Source organism: Hypanus sabinus, chromosome 8, assembly GCF_030144855.1.
Source record: "Hypanus sabinus isolate sHypSab1 chromosome 8, sHypSab1.hap1, whole genome shotgun sequence".
In the NCBI taxonomy this organism is placed as follows: domain Eukaryota; kingdom Metazoa; phylum Chordata; class Chondrichthyes; order Myliobatiformes; family Dasyatidae; genus Hypanus; species Hypanus sabinus.
This window is the reverse complement of record NC_082713.1, coordinates 77,940,465-77,959,511: the sequence shown is the minus strand read 5'-3', so window position 1 is coordinate 77,959,511 and position 19,047 is coordinate 77,940,465. Positions and strand designations below refer to the sequence as shown.

At 45.0% G+C, this 19,047-nt stretch overlaps 1 protein-coding gene across 1 annotated transcript in view; it reads left to right on the top strand.

Annotated features, from left to right (window-relative positions):
• The window catches only part of LOC132398250 (interferon-inducible GTPase 5-like), a 36,275-nt gene extending 26,575 nt beyond the window's left edge, over positions 1-9,700 (top strand). Inside the window, exon 3 of the mRNA XM_059977388.1 lies at positions 7,362-9,700. Coding sequence (XP_059833371.1) covers positions 7,362-8,562 — 1,201 coding nt within the window. The 3' untranslated portion in view covers positions 8,563-9,700. The remainder of the gene's footprint in view (positions 1-7,361) is intronic.
• Positions 9,701-19,047: the final 9,347 nt, after the last annotated feature.

Sequence of the window (19,047 nt, the reverse complement as noted above, 5' to 3'; positions counted from 1 at the left end):
AGGTTCAGAGGAGCTACATGAGAAAGATTCCAGGAAGGAAAGGATTATTGTATGAGGAACGATTGATTACTGTGGGCCTTCACTTGCTGGAATTTAGTAGAACCAAGGGGGATATCACTGAAAATTATTGAATGTTGAAAGGCCTAAATACATTACATGTGGAGAGGATATTTCCTATGATGGGTGAGTCTAGGACCACTGGACACACCGTCAGAATAGAGGGGTATTGGTTTAGAATGTAAATGAGGACAAATTTCTTTAACCAGAGGGCAGTGAATCTGTGGATTTCATTGCCACAGGCAGGTTATTGGGTACATTTAAGGTGGCGATAGATTCGTTCTTGATCAGTCAAGGCTTGAAAGTTACAGGGCGAAAGCAGGAGAATAGTGTGGAGAGAGAGATGGATCAGCCATGATGAAATAGCAGAGCAGACTTGATGGGCCAGATGGCTTAATTCTGCTCCAATGTCTTATGGTCTAATTGTTGTCAAAATGTCCAGCCATTACACTAATATCATCTCTGCCAGTGAACTTTATTGCACTGTAATACGGATACGTCCAATTTTATCTTCTCCCTCTCAAACTGCAGGATGTATTCTGTACTGGTATGGTGACTGACACCTAAAGGTTCTTTTACCTATGCGGCCCTTAATCAAATCTGATTAATTACACAACATCTAATTCAGAATCTCAACCAAAAATTGTTTGAAAAACATGTCTTATACATTCTACAAACTCCTTCTCTTGGAATCCATTAACAAACTGATTTTCCAATAAACCTAAATATTGTAGTCTCCCATGGCCAACACAACATTACCCTCTTTACATGCCTTTTCTGTCTCCCATTGTAATTTGTACCCCAAATCCTTGCTACCATTTGGAGGCCTATATAAAGCTCCCTTCAGGGTCTTTTTTTCACCCTTTGTAGACTGCATCTTCCAATCTTATGCCTTTTTTATTATGACTTTATTCATTTTTTTTAACCAACAAAGCCATCCCAACATCTCTGCCCAGCTGCCTTTCCTTTTGATATGATGTGCATCCTTGGCTGTTAAGCTCCCAACTGTGATCTTCCATCAACCATGACTCAGTGATGCTCAACATACCTGGCAATCTGTAACTCTTCTATGAGATCATCTACTTTATTATATATACATCATGCATTCAAATATAACAGATTCAGTTCAGTATTCACCACTCTTTTCAATTTTTTCTTCATGTTACTGAAGATAATTTCTTATCCCTTTCTAAACCTTGTCTTCTGCATTATTCTGGAGACTTCTGCAACCTCTCCTGGACTCTCCTTTCCTTTATTTTATCCATACTTTTCCAGCCTGTTGAACCCACCCTCTACTATTTAGCTTAAAGCCCTAAACACACCTCCGATTATGTGATCCTGGGTCCTGGTCCCAGCATACTTCAGGTGGAGCCTACACCATCAGAACAGCTCCCTTTCTCCAACCCTGGTGCCAATGTTCCATAAATTCAAACCCACTTCTTCCACACCAAACTTTATCTTTCTGATCTCATTAACCCTGTGCAAATTGCATGTTGCTCAGGTAAAAGCCAGAGATTAATATCTGTTTGTTTCTGCATTTTAATTTAGCCCCTAGCTTCTTAAATTTCCCCAGCAGAAACTCTTCCCTTGTTCTTCTAAGATCACTGGTACCCATGTGAACCACAAAAAATTGAACCTTTCCCTTTTCCATGCATAATTTCCCTGCAATTCAGATGGGATGCCACAGACCCAGGCACAAGACAGATGACACAACCTTTGGGACTCTCGATCCTTGTGACAGAGAATTATGTGTGTTCCATTGTCTATACAATCACCAATTACAATTACATTTCTCTTCTCTCCCCCTTCTTGAACAGCTTCATGAACCTTGTGCCACGATTCAGTTGCACATCTTCCCTACAGCCCTCTATCTCATGCTCACAGGGAACCTCAATCTCAAACAAGAGAAAATCAGCAGATGATGGAACTGGAAAAGGTAGAAACATAGAAAACCTACAGCACAATACAGGCCCTTCGGCCCACAATGCTGCGACGAACACGTACTTAATTTAGAAATACCCTCGGGTTACCCATAGTCCTCTTTTTCTAAGCTCCATGTACATATCCAAGAGTCTCTTAAATGACCCTATTGTATCCGCCTCCACCACCAACACCGGCAGACCATTCCGCACACACACCACTCTCTGCATAAAAAACTTACCCGACATCTCCTCTATACATACTTCCAAGCACCTTAAAACTGTGGCCTTTCATGTTAGCCATTTCAGCCCTGAGAAAAAGCCTCTGACTATCCACACAATCAATGCCTCTCATCATCTTATACAGCTCTATCAGGTCACCTCTCATCCTCAGTCACTCCAAGGAGAAAAGGCCGAGTTCACTCAACCTATTCTCATAAGGCATGCTCCCCAATCCAGGCAACTTCCTTATAAATCTCTGCACCCTTTCTATAGTTTCTACAACCTTCTTGTAGTGAAGTGACCAGAACTGAGCAGAGTACTCCAGGTGGGGTCTGACCAAGTCCTATATAAGCTGCAACATTACCTCTCGGTTCTTGAACCCAATCCCACGGTTGATAAAGGTCAATACACCACATGCCTTCTGAACCACACAGTCAACATGCACAACAGCTTTGAGTGTCCCATGGACTTGGACGCCAAGATTCCTCCAATCCTCCACACTACTAAGAGTCTTACAATTAATGCTATATTCTGCCATCATATTTGACTTACCAAAATGAACCACCTCATACTTATCTGGGTTGAACTCCATATGCCACTTCTTTGTTTTTAAATATATTTTTATTAAATTTGTAAGAGAATTACATAAAATGAATAGAATAATAGAGTAATGAAAATTAATATTAGCCCTCCCCCTCCCCCCTTAACAACCCTATCTAAAAAAAAGAAAAAAAGAAAGAAAGAAGGATTGCCTGGATATCGGATGGTCCCCACATGCTCCATGGAGTTCAAAATAACTTTAGTATATATCTTTATTTTTTTCCCCAAATAACTAATATTTTTATTTTCAAAGGACCTATATATTTAATCCTACTTGTAGTGATCTCGCTCAGGTGTAACGGAACACTGAACTAAACATCGAGGTAAACCGTTGTCAATGAAAACAGGATCGCAGTAAGATTAACCGTTTACTGTTCACTCTTCCTCATTAACGTATGGTGAAAACTGTTGATAAAACAATACAAGATTTGTTTCCTTCTTGATATCACATGTACATCGTAAATACTTGCAAAAGCAAAACTACACCAACTACATTACATTAAAGTGCAGCATACAGTCAGAATCTACCTACGCCATTGACTGCTTTAAATACACTTCAACACAAACTACCCGCAACTCTGTAACTAACAAAAACATAAACCTTATCGACCGTCGTTACTTTTAACAGAATCAGCGTTAACATTTTAATTCAACACATCGATTATCTCATGAACTTATGGCGTTGCTTCACTATGTTTCTAATGCGTAGAAGACAACTTTTCTTGCGCTGATCTCGCACATGTGTGCCCCCACCTTCCCGTTTCTCCAAACCGGTATTTTCCCACAAGATGCGGCGAAACCGGATGTGACGTCATCGCATGCCGCGATATATCACAGACAACAAATTTACTTTAAACAGTCCTAACTTTAACTAGAATGCTAACAAACGACTTACTAGAGTGAAAATATTATAAACTAAATAACTGCCATAAAGGCAACACACTATCTTTTGTCGATAGGGGTGCCAAATTTTCAAAAATATATCATATTCATTTCTTAAATTGTAAGTAATTTTTTCAAGTGGAATGCAACTAAATATTTCATTATTCCAACGGTCCATAGTTAAGTATGAATCTGATTTCCAAGTAACTGCAATAGCTGCCACTTCTCAGCCCAGTTTTGCATCCTATTGATGTCTCACTGTACCTCTGACAGCCCTCCATACTATCCACAGCACCCCCAGCCTTTGTGTCATCAGCAATCTTACTAACCCATCCCTCCACTTCCTCATCCATGTCATTTATAAAAATCATGAAAAGAAGTGGTTCCAGAACAGATCCCCGAGGAACACCGCTGGTCACCCACCTCCATGCAGAGTATGACCTGTCTGCAACCACTCTTTGCCTTCTGTTGGCAAGCCATTTCTGGATACACAAATAAATGTCCCCTTGGATCCCATGCCTCCTACTTTCTCAATAAGCCTTCCATGGGGTACCTTATCAAATGCCTTGCTAAAATCCATATACACTACATCTACTGCTCTATCTTCATCAATGTGTTTAGTCACATTCTCAAAAGATTCAATCAGGCTCATAAGGCATGACCTACCTTTGAAGTTATACACACAAATTTCTGGAGGAACTCAGCAGGCCATGATGCATCTTTGGAGAAGAGTAAACAGTTTACTTTTCAGGCTGAGAAATGAAGGGTCTCTGCCCAGAACGTCAACTGTTTACACTTTTCCATAGATGCTGCCTGGTCTGCCAAATTCCCCCAGCATTTTGTGTGTAGCCCATCAATTTCAGACCTGTTGGGCAAGTTCAAGGGTTGAGACTCCTCCAGCACTCCCTCTTGGAACACCCCCTCCCCAAAGGTCTCATTCGCAGTCCCACCCCCTAGGCCCTGAGCACCGAGTCCAGGTAACTCTCACCCTCCTTGATGCATCGCAGTGTTTGAAGCTCAGATTCCAGCTCCTCAAATTTGAGCCCGAGTTTCTTGAATAACTCAGATGTGGTCACCAGAAACCAGCTCTCATATCATGCGCTAAAACACATGACCTCTTTTATTTAATTTGTTGTAATTTGATGTCCTTATAGTTAAGTATGTTATCTACAATTATATGCGTAGGCATATGTATAGCTAGGGTGCCTAAGACGTTTGCACTATACTTTATTTGTCAACGTGGAGCGGGGAGTGGTGCTGTGTTTTGTGTGGGTGGGGGAAGGGGTCAAGGGGCCAATGTTTTTATTGCATTTTGTGCAGTGGAGGGGGCTTGGACAGTGGATTAATGATGGTCTTGCTGTTCTTTCTTTTGTGCAGGGGTGAGTGAGTTTGTTGTTTCTCTTTGAACTGAATCCATGGTTTTCTTTGTTTCATTACTATCTGGAGAAGAATTTCAGTTGTATGTTGCATACGTACTTTGCTGATAAATGAACCTTTGAACGTAACGATTTGGTGGGAGCAAAGGACGTTGGGAATGGTGAGGCTGGCGAGCCGCAAGAGGAGTGTGAGGCAGTTGGCTGAGAGGGAATGCCAGGGGCAGGGGGTGGGGGGGGGGGCTTATATACATGTGTGCATACGACCTTTGCACAATAATGTATAAAATAACTTACCTGTTCTTATCTGCTACTATTCTGTTTTCTTTATCAAAGCCTCTCAAGCCAAAGTCTCAGATGTTAGACTACTCTGCTTACCCAGTCCCATAATGGCCAATCCAAAATGGCATCCGAGACCTTGGTCTCCACCTCTTCTCACCAAAGCCTCTTCAGTCAAAGCCTCAGTTCAGTTCAGTACTCTAACTTGGCCATTCTGCCTGAAACTCACATACAAGGAGATTTCGACTTTTTAGTGGTTTCACTCCCTACACAATCTCACTCTTGCTATTCCAAACTCCAGTTTATATGGACTACATCACTAACTGCTGGTATGCATTCTTCTTAGTGCGTACTGAGAGAGTGTGCCTCTTTTTTTTTACACTCAATGAAGCTTTAGTCTGGGATCAAAGGAAGTTTTCATTATGTATGGGAAGAAGCTCTCATGTCCACAATTGAGCTAAGGTTTGAAGATCATATTGACAAAATTAGGCAGAGGTGTGAGAGAGCCCCATGATGGCAAGGCCCATTGCTGTTGATGTTTCGGTGTAGACATGTTTGGTGTACTAGATTTGACACCTGATCAATGTTACGTCTTGACATGTCGATAACTGCATTGAAAGAGCTCAGATCTTCTGTACGATATTCTGGAAGTTGCCTGGTCCTATTGTCTTTATGTTGCATCATAAGTATTAAGTCCTAACACCTTTATGTTGTATCTTAAATATTGCGTTTTCCATTTGTTAGTATCGAGTGATATTATTGTTAGCATAATGTCTTACAGTACCAGTGACCTGGGTTCAATTCCCACCCCTGCCTGTAAGGAGTTTATACATTCTCCCTGTGACCACATGAGTTTTCTCCAACAGTCTAAAGACCTACCAGAGGGTAGGATAATTGGTCATTGTAAATTGTCCCATGACTAGGCTAGGGTTAAATTGGGAGATTGCTGGGTAGTGTGGCTCGAAGTGCCGGAAGGGCTTTTTCTGTACTGAATCTCAATAAATCAATAATGTAGAGTGGAGTGAAGTCTTTGGATCTAGGTTCTATGGCAACACAGACCTGGATAATGAACAGCATGCTTGTGAATATTTCAGCCACGTCTTTAGGACTCACAATGGTTGAGGATGGACATGTTCTGTGTAACTGTTTATCTCTCCTCCCCCCACCCCACCTGTTTAGCTATGAATCATCATTCAGTACTGCATATGCTGATACTAGATTATTAACTGTGCTAGAGCATATCAATGATTGAAGAGTTCCAGGTCTGAAATGTGCTATTCCCATTCCATTGATGCACCAGACTGCAGACGGAACACATCATCTGCATAGGAACGTCTGACAGCCACTCCTCTTCTGCACCCTATCAAACAATTACTAGCGCTCCTCACAAAATAGAGCTTCATTTGTTCCAATCACCTTTCACCAACTTCACTTGTAATATCAGTTCAAGGAGGCAAAGATTTAGACAATCTTGCTGGGCTGACAGGAGATTACTTGGTGAATTAACAATGATGAACAGAAAAAAAATGGCAGAAGTATGTGAAGATGCTGCTCTGCGGACAAACAGGTTGAGATCTAGTGCTCCATTAGTTAAAACAATGGGGTTTAAGCAAATTCAAAGCATATTTACCAATCAGAGGGTTGTGGAAGTGTGAATAAGCTGCCAGCACAAGTGGTGTTTGTGTGCTTGGGATTTTAACGTTTAAGAGATGTTTCGATAGGTACAGCAATAATAGGAGTATGGAGGGCAGTGCAGGTCGATGAGAATAGGCAGTTCAACTGGTTTGGGTATGGACTAGAAGGGCCGAAGGGGCTGTTTCTGTGCTGTACTTTCCTATGACTTTTTATCCTTATGCATTTTATAATAATAAATTCTAGATAGTTGTTGGGTAGCAAGTTGTAATAGCAAAGAGCACTTAGGCCATTGAAAGTAAGGACTGACAAGAGAATGTTCTGTGAATGCCATGCTATGAAATATAAATGGAAGTTGTTTCAGTTGAGAACTTTAACGGAACATATTTTCTTTCAGTGAACAGGAGGCAGAGACTGAGACCTCCTCATTCTTCACACAGGAAGAACTGAGCAAACTGAAGTCTGATTTTGAAACAGGTGGGGTGGAAAAAGTCCAACCACTGATAGAGAAGAAAGTATCTGATCTGGACAAAACAGAGCTTAACATCGCAGTGACGGGAGAATCAGGTACAGGGAAATCCACCTTCATCAATACCATGAGAGGACTTCAGAGCAATGATCCGGGAGCAGCTGAAGTTGGGAACACAGAAACAACAATGGAGCCAGCCGGGTACGCACATCCCACTCTGCCCAATGTTCGCTATTGGGACCTGCCAGGAATGGGAACCACACAATTTCCAGCAGCTAAATATCTCACGCAAATGAAATTCAAAAGATATGATTTCTTTATCATAATCTCCGCTGTTCGATTCAGAGAAAATGATGTTAAACTTGCCAAAGAGATTAAACGGCTGGGGAAAAAGTTCTATTTTGTCCGCTCTAAGATTGATGCTGATCTTTATTCCATGGAGAAAGTAAAGAAAGTTATTAATGAAGAAGAGGAGCTGGAAAAGATTCGGAGTGACACTGTCAGGAAGTTGACAGACGCAGGGTTTCCGGATCCAGCTGTGTTCCTGATATCCAGTTTAGAGCCGGATCGTTTTGATTTCTTTCGGTTAAATGAAGGACTCGAAGGTGATCTAAATAATGTAAAGAAAAGGATCTTTGTCCTGGCCCTTCCAAATCTCAGTGTGGAGATAGTGCAGAGGAAATATGAGATTCTGAAAAAACATATCTGGATGTTTGCAACAGTCTCTGGGGGATTAGGAGCCGTCCCAGTTCCCGGCTTCTCTCTCGCTTGTGATATCGGAATATTGATTGGAGCCATCGTCCACTTCCGGAAATGCCTGGGTCTGGATGATGCTTCTCTTCAAAGACTGGCCAACAGAGCAGGAAAACCTGTGGAAGAGCTGAAGGCAACAGTAAAAGCTCCACTGCTGGGGGAAATAACCCCAGATGTAATTGTGAGGTTAGGTTGGGGGGCTGCTGTTGTTGCCGTTTCAGCCCTGGAATTTGCTCTGGACTTTGTCCCTGTCATTGGCTCCATTTTTGGAGCAGGCTCATCATTTCTCATGACGTACAAGATACTGAGTGCTGCACTGAAGGATCTTACAGAGAATGCAGAGAGAGTGGTGAAAGTTGCCTTTGAAACTGATTAACTGGTCTGTAAAGGTATCGACCCAGTGAAATAGTATCACCATGCTTAATAATTTGATGACATTGTTCAAGCACCAAATCCTGCTGTAATTCTACTTAATAATGTTCACTTCTACTGCAAGTGTTCCTAGAAATATTTCTTATTCATAACCTGTAGGCAGTGGAGGCAGGGGAGGGAGTTCCAATCTGCAGGATTGTGGAAAACCAGGACAAGTTTAACAGAGTTCTGTTCCATGAGTTCAACTTTATAATTAAACTATATCTGCCTTCACAGTTGTACATAAAGGATGTACCCGATAAATGTCGGCCTATAGAAGGCACCGCTGGGTGGGCTCTGAGGCAATAATCAGAAGCGCCTTATATTATTCAGCCAATTACTCGTTTAAAAAAAGAACTGCACAGGCCAGATGATAGCTGATAATTGAGTGCAGCGTATAGATGCCTGTATCAATTGAGATGTTGTAAATCATTGGTTGAAATATCACGTGCACCCCAACCAACTGTACCATCCTCTGATCTTAACTATCGGGATGACTTTCACAGCCTGTGTTCAGTGCTTATCAACCGGTTCAGTTTCACTTACCTTCAGGAGAACTTCCATATAATTAAAACAAATAAAAATTTGGCACAAGGCTTATGTCAAAATCCAGGATCAATGAAGGGCTTGCATATTTAGATCTCATTTAAAATAGTCAGACAATTGTCTAATTCTCCCTTCTGCAGGTTCTGTGAATTTCGTATATTTCTCGTATTACACAGCAAGTCAGAGTCATTCTAAGTTGTTTATTAATACATTAATAAATCACATGGAATAATAGAAAATATTGCAAGCTGACAGAATAAATTGCATAATATTGAAATAACATAACATAAAACTTTCCATATTATTGTAACTGTAAATTAATATCAAACAGTATTCTCTTCAACTGAGTTTAACTAATTCTTTATGATCACTTGGAGGAAATGGCTCTGGATGATACCAGTGCTGTGTGACATACAATGTCTCAAATTATTCCAAACCATTTCAAAAATGAAACTCACTCTTGTGACTTTATTGAAAATGCACCATTTGTAATTGTGCAAATTACATTCAGTCTTTTGCACTGCAAGTCCAATATTAGTAAATTTAATTATATTGCATCACCATATTATGCTTTTTTTTTGTCAGTCAAAAATTGAGGACTGAAAAGATCTTGCCCTAGTAACCACTTACTTGTCATGTCTGTTCTGTGGCTGTCCTCCCATAGAAACTCCATGGTAAAGAGATGAACAAGTTGTTTGCTTCTAGCTGAGCTATTCATTTCATGGATTCCCTTGCCCACCTGGTGTACAATAAAAGAAAATGCTCTCTTTGCTCAGAAACTGAAATGAAAGCCAGGTGAGGGAGATGCTCACCAAATCAGGCAGCCACTACAGTGCGAAGGAAATTTCAAGATCCAAGGCAATTCTCTTCATTTGAAACGGCATCAAAAGTTTCTCAAACATTCCAATGATTCCTCCTTATATAGCAGATGGACACAGAAATCAACTTCAGTGCTGCAGAGTGTGAATTAATGTTATCTTTGGCTATAATCACCAAAAGATAAGAAAATATTGTTGAATCAATGTAGAATAGAGAGTAAAATATTGAAAAGTCTTAAGTAAACTGAACTACTTCATTCCTTGGCAATTAATTTGACACAATTGAAGTAAACGGTAGACATTATGACATGGATGCTAAGGAGCAAGTACTGAGTGCTCCCATGTTTTCTTCTCATACTTCAGTTTTCAGAGGAATTAGGCAGTCTCCAGCAGAGACATTGTGGCACCTGCTTTACACCATCTTCACTATCGGGGCTGTGATCAGGAATGATGCCATCAAGAACACAGGAGATCTCACAGATGTTGGAAATCCAGAGTAACACACACAAAATGCTGCAGAAACTCAGCATGCCAGGCACTGTCTATGGAGAAGAATAATCAGTTGATGTTTATTTGATTTATTTGATCAGATCCTGATGAAGGGCCTCAGCCCAAATGGCAACTGTTTATTCTTCGTAAATACTGCCTGGACTACTCAGTTCCTCCATCATTGTCTGTTAGTGCCATCAAAGGAGAGAAAAATGATCTGGAAGAAGCCATATTCAGAAGGCAGCAACGTCACACTCAATGCCAGCATAACCAAGGAACTGATCTTTTGGAAGGAGAAGTCATGAGAATACTTGTCAGTTGTAGCGACTACGCCCCCAGCTGACTCCCGTTCATCTAGGATAAACTGGCGGTGACCCCACCAACCCTGTAATTGCATTGGTGTGGATACTGTGTGATGCACCCCGGTACAAACCCACAACATAAAATATCAGACAGTACTCAATATGCAAGTAAACGATTACACTTTATAATTATTTCTTGGTGATGGGTTAGTAGAAATAAATAAAATATGTGTCAAATTAGTACATTTATCATTTTTGTGCAATAGAAAGTTTAATGCATTAGAGCTCACGTCTCTGGATTCTCCACAACAACCTCTGAGTCTCCGACAATCTCCAAACCGCCGAATCCCAGTATCCGCCATCCTGGGACTCCGTCCACTCCCCACACATATTTCCTCTTTGCTCGCCTCCCCGAGCACGCACGCAAAAACCCAGGTTCCCAGACATAAAGAATAACACTTCTCCCATTGGACAATAAACCCGTTATCAGTAATTATAACCAAAACAAGCTGCTGCCAAGAACAGCAATCTCATGTTACTTTACATTACAGAGAAGCCATTTTATTAACCAGAGCAGTTAACATGGGAGAGAATCTACAACGACATTCTTTCCCCCATGAATTTAGTTATGCCCACAAGACATTCAAATAATTTGCCAACCTTTCCTGCAAGGCACAGAGCCCAATCCAAGTGCAGAAAGCAGTGACATAGCTCCCCAACACAGTGGAGATCACACCCTGTTCCCTAGGTGCCACATAGGCCAACCTATCTGGGGGGTTCCCACTCCTCTGAGACCTGCGTACCCCCTCTTCTAACTCTTCCACCTTGGACACTATGGGGGACTCTCCCACGGGTGGTCACACAAACCCCTCTGCACCCCAGAACCCTCGGTCTCTTGTTCAGGCCCCACATCCTCTCCCTCAGCGCCCTGCGGCACCACCGACCGCATCACTAGCCCCCCTTACAACGTCTAATGCAGTGGGGGAAGGGCCAGCAGTGTCTTGCTCCATCACGGGAGCATCTTCCAATCATCCGAATCATCATCCTCTGAATCAGTATCCCATCTCTTCCGGGGTGGGCTCTTCCGTCCCCCCGCGGGCATGCAGAGTCCTTGTACTAGGTGCAGCTGCCAGCTCGGGCTCTCACTCTATCTGTACATCTTGCCCCAGGGGCCGCAGGTGATTCCGATGGAGAATTTTGACAGGCCCCTTTCCATCCTCGGGCCAAACCCAGAGAACTGGTAGGTTTGGCGTCTGACTCTCCACCACATAGGGCATAGCTGCCCAGCGATCAGCCAACATGCTTCCCAGGTAATCCCAAGTTCCTTATGAGGACTCGGTCTCCCGACAGCAGTTGGGAGAACTTCACTTTCTGGTCATACCTCCTCTTATTTCCCCGATTCTGCTTGGCATCCGCCTCCCCAACCAACTCATAAGCCCTTTTCAGCTCTCTCCTCATATCAGACACATACTTCAAGAAAGGCTTCGGTGATACTTCACCCACAGCAGTCCCGAAACAGAGGTCAATGGGCAACCTTGCCTCGCACCCAAACATATGATAATAGAGTGAGTATCCAGTAGCTTCATTACGTGTACAGTTGTAGCAGTGAACCAGATGCCCAATATGTTGACTCCATCCACTCTTTTTGCTGATAGTCAGAGTCCCGAGCATGTCTAGCAGGATCCAATTAAACCTCTTTGGCTGGAGATCGCCCTGCAGATGATAGGGCGTGGTACTTGATTTCTTAACCCCCAGCATGCCCAGTAACTCACAGATGAGCTTACTCTCAAAGTCCCGTCCCTGGTCACTACGTGTCCATAATGCACAAAATACTTCTCCTATAACTCTTGCCACCATAGTCGCCCTCTGATCTTTGGTAGGGACAGCTTGAGCATACCTAGTGTAGTGGTCTGTGATGACTAAGACATTCGCCCTGTTGCTGGTATCAGGTTCTATGGCCAGGAAATCCATACACACCAGGTCCAAAGGCCCCACACTTTGCAAGTGTGACAACGGAGCAGCCGGCACAGGCAGTGTCTTCTGGCGTATGCAACGAACACAGGACTTGCAGTACTCTTAAACCTCTGGCCTCATTCGGGGCCAGTAAAGCCGGTAGTTGAGCAATGGGTCTTTTCCACGCCCAAGCGTCCAGAGTCATCATGCAGTGACTTCATCACAACCCTCCGCTACTTCTCAAGCAAGACCGGCTGCCAACACCGAGGTTGGTCCAGGGGTGACGTTACCCGGTATTAAATTTGGTTCTTCAACCTCAAATGAGGCCATTCTCTCAGTAACAGAGATACTAAAACATGTTGGGTCTTTTCTGCATGGACCACATCCCCCTTTTCAACTGCGCACCAGATAGTACCAAAGCCCAGGTCATCTCGCTGAGCAGCTGCCACTTCCCCAGGACTCAACTCTGGCAGCTGTGTGGTCTTCAGAGCAGTCAGGTCACAGTAAACTAGGGGTAGGGCATCATCAGATGCCCCCAATGGGTCCACTGCACGATCTGGCCTCTCCTGTTCCTTGGCCTGCACGGTGATAGCAAACTGACACATGGCCTTCACCCTGGATGCAGGAACGCTTTTCCACTCCTCGTCCCTCTCCAGTTCCTGGTGCTTCTGTCAGGACAGAGCAGCCATATCAACATTCCGGCTCCCCGGCCAGTACTTCAGGCTGAAATCATATACTGACAATGCAACCACCGATGGCCTGTGGAATCCAGATTCGCCGAGATCAGGATGTAGGTGACTGAGTTGTTGTTCATCCTCATCTCAAACTTGGCCCTGTAGAGATAGACATTCCACCACTGCCCACTTCAACACCAAGAACTCCAAATTGTGGGTGGGATAGTTTCTCTCACGGGGCGACAAACTCCGGCTGACAAATGCTACAGGCCTCAACCTGGTGCCCTGATCCTGATACAGGATGGCCCCTAACCCCTCACGGCTAGCATCTGTGTGTAGCATATAGGGCAATTGAGGGTCTGCAAAAGCCAGCACCGAGCCCGAGTCTGCATCTCTTTCATCAACTGAAAAGCCTCCTCACATCGATCATCCCATCTCTGTCCAAAGGTTCAAATATTCTCCAACTTCCCGTCCTCTCCTCCCTTTCCTTTTCTGTCCCAGAGGAAGCTAGTTCAAAGGATGACTCACCTTGCCGAAACCCTTCACGAATCTCCCGTAATATCCACAGAACCACAAGAATGAGCGCAGAGCGCTCAGAGTCTGGGGCCTCGGTCAAGTGGTCACCACTTCTATCTTAGCCGGGTCTGTAGCTATTCCATTCCAGGAGATTGTGTGTCCAACATAGCTAACAGATGTCTGGGAGAACTGGCTTTTGTCCAGGGAAAGTTTTAACCCTTCCTCGTTCATTCGGCTTAGCACCTTCAGTAGCCTCGCTTCGTGTTCTTCCAAGGTGCATGCAAATACTATCAGGTCGTCCAAATATACCAGCACTTCAGGCAAGTTCATATCCTCCACGGTCTTCTCCATGACCTTCTGGAAGGTGGCAGGGGCCCCCGATATGCCCTGGGGCATCCTTTCAAACTGGAAAAATCCCAGAGGGCATATGAATGCCGTTTTCTCTTTATCGGCCTCAATCATCGGGATCTGGTAATATCTACTACTCAAGTTCAGCATGCTAAACCATTTCACCCCACTCAGACAGGCCAGCGCGTCTTCGACACTTGGGACGGTATACTGGTCAGGGACAGTGAGCGTATTCAGGGTCCTACAGTCCACACACATTTGAATCTTCCCATTTTTCATCCGGGCCACTACTACTGGGGACGCATAAGGGCTTCAGGACTCCATGATGATCTCAGCTTCCTTCAACTTACACAAATGCTGTCGCACGTCTTCCACGTCTGCAGGCACCAGTCACCACGACCACTCTGGAAACGGGGTGTCCTCAGTCACCCGGATGGTGTGCCGAGTGCTCCTGGAACAGCCCACATCAAACTCGTCTAAGGAAAAAACATCTTCCAGCATCAACATCTTCTCCACCAGCCTCCGCTACCAACCCACCGGCACAGGTGAGGCCCCAAAGTTAAAAGACTCAGTGGTCAACTTCTCCCTGTTTTCCAAATGCTCTCCCCCAGCGGGCCTCACGGGGGCACTTTGCATCACCGTCACCAGGAACAAATGCACCAGGGGCATTCCTCGCTTAAAAGCGAACTCCCTTTTCGTGCAGTTGCTGACGATCACCACCACCCTGCGTGCCTGCACCACTCAGGGCTTCTGTAGCTCGGGTCTCACCAGCACCCCAGCCGGAAATCTCGATTCCCCCTCCACGAAAAGGGCTTCACCCTCAGGCACTCCAGGGATCTGGGGGTCCTCATCACTCTTGCTACTTCCCCAGGTCATACCACCCAGGGCTTCAACTGGGCACAACACACAGTTCCTCTTTCAAATTCCGTGTCCAGCCCAGTGCAGGCACACATTTCCTTAAAAGCAGCTCAAAACACTGGGTGCACCGACAGGGTCTCCAAAAAATCCTCACCCGCCTTCTCCTTGCAGACCCCAAGGAGTCTCCACACAATAGGGTTGTTGGTCCCCACCAGAAATGACACACCTCCAGTTGCAACTGGGTCCAGGAAAACCAGCAGCAAGGCCTCATGAGCCTCAGACACTCCCACCTCAGCCTCCAAGAACTCCAGTTTCACTGACAAATAGCCATTGTACGGGTAATCACCAGCACTGATACCCCAAATTTCCAGTGCACTTAAGGGTGTCAAGGGTAAATGCTGCAAATACTGATCATAGAATGGCCAGTACAGCAACGTGACCTGCGACCCAATGTGTATGGCTTGTGCACCTATTCCCTCTATCCGTATTGATACGCTGGATCGGGATCCCACCAGTCCTTCGGGGATAGGGTCTTGTCCTCTCAGGGGTCCCGTGGCACATTGCTGGGAGTGTGTTTTCCCAGAGACTCCAGGCTGTTCCCTTACTGGGTTTCCTGACCCCTCTTCCTGCTGGGACACCCGTGGACTCGCTCTCCGAGGGGCTCCCTACCGTTCACATTCCTGCTTGAAGTGGCCCCTCTTCCCCACAGTTATAACACATGCCTCATCTCGCTGGACCCCAGACTCCCCCTGGCCATTGTGCAGTCTTTCCCTTCACAGAGGGGCCCTCTCTGCTAGTCCCCTCATGCAGATGGACCCCACCTGCCATGACCCCCCCATCTCCCGATTAGAGCTGGCCCCAGTCACTTCACTACAAGGGGCTACCACAGAGGACTGCACCATACTGATGGAGCCCTCTTCTGACTCAAATGCATCCTCCTCCTCCCTCACCTCTCTGAGCAACTGAACGAAGGATGGTGGGGGGGGGGGGGTGTGGAATGCATTCTACAGGACTGCCAGAGACTCATAGTAATCATGTCATGGCTCTGTGTGCCCCTGACTACCTGGTCTAACCTTATCTGATCCGCCTCAGTCCTCGAAATGCCCCCCTCCCCTCCCCAGCGCCTTTAACAATTTAGCCTTCGCTCAATTCAGAAAAGATACTCAGAAAGCTTTTCCCCTTTCTCCTGATGCAGGTTCTGAAGTCCGCCTAAAAGCTCCACCATGCACCCTGTCAGACCAAAAGCCTCTTCCAATGCTTTTAGGTACTCAGAGAAGCATAGGGCTGGTTAGCTTTCATGCCTCTTACTACCTCAGCTGTCACCCCCCTGAAACTTTCAACCAATCACTGTCTCTTTTCTTCCTCAGAACACTGCCTCTCACCTACCAGCTGAGAGACATGCTCAGCCCATCTCTCGTAATCATCTTCCCCTTCGGGGGTGGGAGTCCTCCCTGAGAAAATTCTCAAATTCTGACGAGGACCCACTGCCTTGTTCACCAGAGGGTTGATGCCAGAGCCCTCACCCTTCCCCGGGGGATGGGCACTAATTAAGTTTTCCAAATCTGACCACTCCCTTCCTTCATTCCTCAGAAACGATAGAACCCGATCTCTAAAATCCCCGCCCCCAGCTTCAGGCAACTCCTCTGGTGTCCCGTCAGACCCGTCCTCCGTGACAATGTGCACCGGGGTCATGAACACACGGCTGTCCCACCACCGTGACATCAGCACTAGTCTGAACTAACACAAAGCCTGAGTCCGCCATTTTTCCAAACTTCCTGGCTGCGAACTCAACCTTACAAACAGCTTTAACCATACTCAACTTGACTCGGGCTTGGACTCCGGAACTAGTCGAAGACATGCTGTGATCTTGGGAAACAGGAACCTCGGAACACACTGCCAGAAGCCTTGACTTGGTCTTGGGAAGGACAGGAACACAGAGCCTTGGTCTAGAGCACAAGAATACGGAGCCTTGGACTTGAGAGACAGGAACATGGAACACAGAGCTGGGATCCCTCCTTGGGAACAGGACATACGACTGGGTCTCATACACAGAATGTTGAGCATGACAAGACGATTTCCAACACTAGGTAGTAGCAAACAGCCAGAGCTACCTAGCGAAGGCGTGGACACAGAGACAGTTCCAACTCAACAATAGACAGTTCCTTATCTTGACGCAGCAAGGCTCTGGTCTCACTCCGGTGTTTGAACTTGACAAGGTTGCAGGCAAGGCTCCAGAAGGAAGGGAAGGGAATGGAACAGTCCAGACTCAGGGTAACGGCAAAGACAGCCTGGCTTACCCAACAGAGGCAAGGACAGGATACTGACAGGACAAACCAGCAACCAAACTCGAACCCAGGGCCACTTATATTTGCAGCTCCAAGATGAGAATCAGGTGCCTATAATTAAGCCCAACTGAAACAAGGGACAGCTGGAAGACCCGGAGTCCAGAGTCCACAGGCCGGACTATGAACCGGAACACGGACTTCATGGACCGGACTATGACATGATGGTAGTCATGAGGGGAGTGTGGGGACTCGATGGGATGGTATTTGATGATGGATGCTGCATTCTGTGGCAGAGCTCCTTGTAAGTGTGGCCAATGGTTGGGCGGCCTTTGCCTGTGATGGACTGGACTCTATCCACCACCTTCTGTAGTCTTTTCCATTCCTCAGCATTGGTGTTTCTATACTAGGCTGTGATCAAAGATTTTGAAATGTAATTTCCAGTAAAGGAAAACTCAATAAATATTACTCAGATCCAATGCAGTATTAAAAAACACAACAAGATAAAAAACAACAATATTATAAAAACATGATAAACAAAAAAAATGGAAGATAGATTATGTACATAGATTGATTGTATGGCCATAAGTTGATGTTAGTTACAGAAATATTTGTACATGAGGTTAGTGATAGGAAATAATAAGCTGCTGGTGGTTAGGTGTATGGCAGGGTGAGTTAGTGGTGGAGATGTTGATAAGTCTTACTGCTTGGGAAAAGTAACTGCTTTTGTTTCTGATGGTTCTAGTAGCCTCCTCCCTGATGGCAGTGGGACAAACAATCCACAAGCTGGGTGTGTGGGATCCTTCAGGACATTACTGGCCCTTTTCTGGCAACTTTCTGTATCTACTGTATGTCCTTCATGGTGGGCAATTTGGTGCTGGTGATGCATTGGGCAGTTTTGACTACCCTATGCAGACCCTTCCATGCAGTTTCCATACCATGCAGTGATGCAGCTTGTTAGAATATTCTCTAGTCCACACCTATAGAAGGATTTGAGTATGTGTGTGCATAGTCCAGCTCACTTCAGCCTCTTTAGAAAGTAGAGAGGTTGGTGAAATCTTCTGATGCTGTAGGATGTGTGCTGGGATCATGAAGAGTTGTGTGAGATGTGCACTCCTAGGAGTTTGAAACTGCTAACAGTTTCCACTGCTGTGCTGCTGATGTAAAGAGGATTGTAGATAGTGCGAGTTCTCCTGAAATCAATAATCATCAGCTTTGTCTTGGTGACATTGAGGAAGAGGTTAGTCACCTGGCACCAGGCCTTGAGCTCTTCCACCTACTCTCTGTAGGTCATCTCGTTGTTGTTGATGATGAGCCCCAGCACTGTTATGTCATCGGTGAACTTGACAATGTGATTACGATATTGTCTTTGGCCATGTAGTCACGTGTGAGCAGAGTGTACAGTTAATAGGCTCAATACACAGCCCTGGGGAGGATCCTATTCTGAGGATGATGGGGAGGAAGGTGCAGTTGTGCATCCTGACTATCTGAGGTCTGTTGGTTTGGAAGTCCAACACAAAGTTGCACAGTGGTGTATTTAGACAGAGGAGTAGGAGTAGCAGTTTGTTCACCAAGGTCTGTGGGACATTAGTGTTGATTGAGTGCCAACCTGAAATCCAGAAACTGCATTCTGACATAAGTGTTGTTGCTGTCTAGGAGTGTCA